Below are 6,000 nucleotides of genomic sequence, written 5' to 3' on the forward strand. Positions count from 1 at the left end.
AGAAACGGTTTGCTTAGAAATGCTGTTGATTACAAACAGGCTTTGTACGACTCTGGAGAGGTGCATGCTTAAGACAAGGCATCAGAGTGAATGGAAACACCTCTCTGTTAAAACCCTTCCTCTGCTTAAGCTTTACTCTTCTCTCTTTTTCTTTGACCCCCTCTCTCTGCCTTCCTCTGTCTCTTTCTCCTTCCATCGTTCTCTCTCTCTTTCTCCGTGTCTCTATCCTAACACCCCCCCCCCGCCTCTCCCTCTCAGAACTGGACAACCCAGAGGCACGGGTGGAGGAGGTCCACGCCATTGTGCATCGCCTCCCTGAGAAGAACCGGCAAATGCTGGAACTGCTTACCAGGCACTTGGCCAAGTATGTTAAGCCACACCCATGTATGTTAAGCCACGCCCCTTTCCGCTCCTGTAATCTGAGTGGACACGCATGACAGTAGACCCTGGACCTTGCTAATTTGCATGTTCCCCTCTCTTCGGTCCCCGCGGTGCACGCAATTGGCGTGAGTGACCATCGCCTTGGTCACCAGCTCATCAGCGCCAATCCCACAACACCATGTGGGGAAGCGAGGGTCACAACCCTTCCCACAGGCGTATGATAGCTTCCAACAGACCACTTCGCTAGTCACGGATGCTGGTCTTAACAACAGACTCATAGGATGTGATTGATGCAGACACTTCACAACTGGCTGATAATGGCTTTTTGCTAAATCTTAATTAAAACTAGGGTTGTACAAAATAAAAAGCTTAATAACTTGACTTAATATGGCTTTCCCACAGCCAGAGACTGCATGTTATGCAAACAAGTAAGTGTGTACTATAAATAGGAAAGAACTCTGCAGTATGGCAGACAGTCTTATCTAGAGGGACTTACATACTTAACAGTATGACAGTCTTATCCAGAGAGACTTACATATTTAACAGTATGACAGACAATCTTATCCAGACATATTTACATATTTAACAGTATGGCAGACAGTCTTATTCAGACATATTTACATATTTAACAGTATGACAGTCTTATCCAGATATATTTACATATTTAACAGTATGAGAGACGGTCTTAGTCAGACATATTTACATAATTAACAGTATGATAGACAGTCTTATCCAGAAATATTTGCATATTTAACAGTTTGGCATCATGGCTGCTCCCATTGGGAATCTAACCTATGAACTTGGTGCTGTTAGCAGCTTGTTCTACCTGGTGAACTACAGTAGTGCAGTATAGCCTTACCAACAAGAAATGCTGTGATCATAAGAAAACACACCACGAAATTTCTGCACATTATGTAATTCAGTGTCACACTGGGTGTTGGTTGTTATTTATTTATTTATTTATTTATTTTGATTTTCAGCGTGGCCAGCCACCACCAGCAGAACCTGATGACGGTAGCCAACCTCGGCGTGGTGTTCGGCCCCACCCTGCTCCGCCCGCAGGAGGAGACTGTGGCTGCCATCATGGACATCAAGTTTCAGAACATCGTGGTGGAGATCCTGATAGAGAACCACGAGAGGGTGAGTTTCAGAGCCTTGGTGCTGCGCTTGGCGGTCTGTCGCCCCGGCAACGGGCAGCAGGCAGTGAGTCTTCCACAAGAAAACGATGGTGCGCGATCACCATGAAAACAGCAACTCGAAGGCCTGCGTCTGTGCTGGCCACAAGCAGGTGTGTTGTGTGGTGAGCTATTTATGACCCTGGCTTTAAAATGAGCAGGCAGTGCTGTTTTGGATTGTTTTGAGAACGACCCCCAGGTCAGTGCTGCGCTGTCTCTTAATAATCAGATTGTTGGGGTTTTTTCATTCAGCTGTAAATAGGTTGGGTTTCTGAGTGCTAACAGCCTGAGTGCCCTGTTTCTTCATTGACACCCAAGTGTGAACAGAAAGGATAAAGCCCCTCTTAAAGCCACACAGCATACATGTCTAGGTCTAATCTATTCGAAGGCGGTTGTCTTAGCCATGGCAGGTAACATTAAAGCTGGTGTGTGTGTGTGTGTGTGTGTGTGTGTGTGTGTGTGTGTAAGTGTAGTAGTTGGTATATACGTGTGTGGTTCAGCCATGCCTTAAAAGGCAAGCTGCTTACACGCGGTTGCCACAGTAACCGGGCGAGCGACAAAGGGCTGCCTCAACTCAAATCACATGGCCAAGCCTTGGGCAGGATGGTGGGTGGCTGGGTGAGTTTACTCAACACGATCTTCTCACCCATCCTCACATGAAACAGGGGTCCTAGGGGGACCCGTATGTGGGGCGGCCAGTGCCTGACCCGCTTGGCCGTTACCCCGTGCACCAGTATGTTACCCCGCGCCCAAGAGAAAAGCCACCACAGTGGCTACTGACTGCAGAAAGATGCTAGACAGCAGCTGTATAAAAATGAGAAATCTTGCTGATAATAGGATCAGTGGACATTAAAATGGCTCCATTTTTTAAAAAGGCTGGAAGGGGGGGGGGAGAAAAACTTTGTGGATCTACCAAAACTTTCCGATCTTTTTGCATTTTCTTTTTTTTTTTTTTTTTCCACTATAGCAATTCCACTACAGCCCTGCGCAAGTCATGGTCTCAACAGGAAATGGCGATAGTCTGCAAATGTGAGCAGCTCTTCTCTGCTGCGGCATGTGCTTGCTGAGAGTCTGCAGGCAACCAAAAGCTGACTGGCTCTTTGCTTTATCTTCTCAGATAAAGTGACAAAAACCCCATCCTCCAGCATTTGGCATGGCAGTCGTTGCCGTGTGGTTGCAAAGAAAAAAAAATCCCCATGCACTCTTGGGTTATCTGTGAATCAGCTATGTTTAAAAATTGACAACCAAATAAACAACAAAACTTCTGAAATCAGATAAGTCAACGTGCAAGCTGTACGAACTGGATGGGCCTTGTATTCGGAAGGCATTGTGTTTGGTATTTGTGTTTATAGGCAAAATGGGAAATATTTTATAGATGCACTGGTGAAACCTTGATGTGTCATGGTTAAATTCTGACCTGCACCATTTTAACCATTTTGAAATCATGTGAACACTGATTAACCAAACCTCACAACACATCCAGAATGTCTGTGATTGGTCAGAATGTTCACAGCACACAATATAAAAGATTGTAATTTGATAATTCGGTTTTTGGAATGTTGATCAATACTGCAGTGATTCCTAAACAATATATTATGCAGCCCTGCTGTAGACATGTTACATCAAGTATTATTGTCAGATACTGGTATTTATCTAGTTGACCCAGTATGACCTTCGTAGGGCTGCATGATATATCGAGGGAATTATCACAATGCGGGCCTTTGCAATACTGATATTTCAGAAGGCTTCGGTATGCAAATAAGTTTTGAGCATTCTGACCAATCTCAAACTTTCCAGATGAGTATTCTGACAATAACTATTCATGAATGACCCACACGTGCATTGAAACGCAAACCATTTGGATTGCATGCGATTTGGCATGATTCCAGCATGATTCAGTTTGTTGCGAGACATGCTGCAATCACAGCATGTATGAATGTAATTGCAAAATTTCGTCCCTATCGTGCAGCTCCAAATCCTGGCTTGTTTGGCTGCCTTACATGGGAACACCAAGCTATGCGCTTTCTTCTGAAGCACAGTGTAATTATTTCTTAGGATTTGTTTTATGCTTTTAAGTAACAATTGGAAAAATCTTAAGACCGTTCCAGTGACGTCAACACCCCGGAATAGCAGCCAAAAATTACAGTTCCTCTTTTAAAAAAAACCTCACTTATTTTGCCCTGTTAAACCAACAAGTACAAAATTTCTAGATAATACCTGAACTGGCAAGTAGGACAAGATTGGGGAAAAATGGATGGGAACAAAAAACGCTGAAGGGCCTGCAACCGTAGAGAATAGGCAACGCTAAACCTCATCCAAACAAGGCTGAAAAGCCTAAAACGTTTTGGAGGAGACACGGGACTTTTGCAAAGAGACAAAACAACAACTAAACGATGTCAAATCAGCCCTCACCGATATCGATCCATATCGATCAAAAAATGTTGATCAGGTCCTAAGAAAGATGATAAAAGTGATGAATCAAGAAGCTTGGGGTGCGTTCTAAGGCAAAGGCAGAGAACGTTCTGCCAGCAGCCTCTATTCCCTGCTAAACTGCAAGTCCTCTGCAAGGACGGGACGTGGGCTGTCCCAGACGGCGGAGGACATACGAAGGATGGAGGACAGGCGTCATTGTGATCACAGCGAGGGGGAGCCAGGCTCTGCAGCTGTCCCGTTCTGCTCGGGAAAAGGTGAGAGGGCCATGATGGCAAGGGATGTGGAAGAAGGGCGAGAAAACATCATTAAAGAAGGACCGCGAGCTTTAGGAAGACAGCTCTCATCGTCTCCGGGAGAGCTGTGCATTCCCGCTAACCCCGAAGTGTGTAAAACGTTGCTATATGCATCTCAAGAAATATACATTGGAAGGTGGACTTGCTATTATTTTAAGCTTTTTGTTTATCACCCCTTCCCCCCCCAATATAAATGGGAACATGCATGGGACTTTTCTGTGTAATGGACCTTTTCATTTACTCTTGGGTAGTACAGTGGGGGGACCTTTTCCCCACAGCTAGACACTTCCTGTAGCTCAACCCAGGATCTGCTGTGACCCCAGGCTTGGAACCACACCTCCTTCACCTGTTTTCTCATTCTCTTGCTTGTTCAGGGAGTAGATTGTCTAAGTTTCGCTAACTTCAGTAATATACTGGTGGACACGGCTAGTGACAAAGTATGTTTTTTTCAATAACATTATTGTAAAGTTTCATTTATTTTAATGTCAATAGTTGGATCCAATCAAACACAGTAAAATTCTTACAATGAAGAAAGAACAAGTTTACAGGAATTACGAAACATAAAGAGAATGGCTCCACTCATATAAACCAGGACACAGGAGAAGAGGTGCTATTCTCATCTGAATCAAGCTAAATGTTGAAAAATGGTTTGAAAGGGAGAGGAGGGCAGATATATTCTAGTAAGGGGGAATTCAGTTGGGAATCCAATTACTCCATTAAATATATATCTGCACCCCTATGAAAGTGATTTTCTTCCAGAAAATCACCAATATTATAACAGTCCCTTGATATGCAGGGGAGACCCTTACAACCAAAGTTAGGTTCTTCTAGAAGAACAACCCATAAATCAAACTCCCTGCATAAGAAAGTTAATATACTTTTTGAAGATGTTGGTTTGACAGCCATATGAAGAGAGTTTGTCCCTAACAGAAGGAATTACATGAGCTACACTGCCCCTGACTCCCTTTATCCAGGGACAGACTATTTCATAATGGACGGGAAGCATGAAGACCAAACAAACCCCTGTGGAATTTATCTGCACCTATTTATCTGCAACCAAAGAATAAGACATGGAAAGTAAATTCAGGTGTACACAATGATCCCTATATTAAGGACCAATTTAAAAAGGAAGTTGGTCTTTACATGGAATTTAATGTTAATGGAAAGCCTTCACTTCCCATGTTATAGGATAGTTTAAATGCATCATAAGATGAAGGAACTAGATGAAGTAAAAAGAAAAATGCAAATTGAGTTTGGTGAGAGTTCAATGAGGAAAATTAGAAAAAAAATTAGGAATTAAACGAATACTTTGTTTCTGATAGAGTACGCTGTGTGCAGATTGGCTGCCACTTCTCATCTGTGTGTGTTTGTAAAAAATTATGTCTATAAAGCATCCTTGAGTCTGAGAAAGGCGCTATACAAAACTAATAAGTATAACTAACTAACTAATAATAATAATAATAATAATAAAAAGAACTCAAGAAACATCTGATATTTCTGGAACAAGATACACTATGAAAGTACATCTAAATTGAGAAAAAAAAATACAATTCATAGAATTAAGGATGAACAAAGGGGTAAAAAAAACAGGCAAAGTGAAATTTAAGAACACTATGATCCAGGAGGAAGCGTAACCCAATCGGACACCTAGGTGAAGTGCCTGGTGTTACGCACTTTAAATGAGGTACAAATCAGAACAACGACACACACGCAACCGA

General features: G+C 42.8%; 1 protein-coding gene across 4 annotated transcripts in view; it reads left to right on the forward strand.

Annotated features, from left to right (window-relative positions):
- LOC113585514 (rho GTPase-activating protein 26) overlaps positions 1–6,000 on the forward strand; it is a 52,309-nt gene that overhangs the window by 36,329 nt on the left and 9,980 nt on the right. For 3 of the 4 annotated variants that reach the window (XM_081719187.1, XM_035527036.2, XM_035527037.2), the window contains exons 17-18: positions 259–364; positions 1,362–1,521. In XM_081719187.1, coding sequence (XP_081575313.1) covers positions 259–364; positions 1,362–1,521 — 266 coding nt within the window. Of the gene's footprint in view, positions 1–258; positions 365–1,361; positions 1,522–2,523; positions 2,586–6,000 lie in introns of all 4 variants that reach the window. The other variant, XM_035527038.2, reaches the window with a different exon arrangement.

The sequence above is a fragment of the Electrophorus electricus genome, chromosome 8 (assembly GCF_041902795.1).
Source record: "Electrophorus electricus isolate QZ-2024a chromosome 8, ASM4190279v1, whole genome shotgun sequence".
NCBI lineage: Eukaryota > Metazoa > Chordata > Actinopteri > Gymnotiformes > Gymnotidae > Electrophorus > Electrophorus electricus.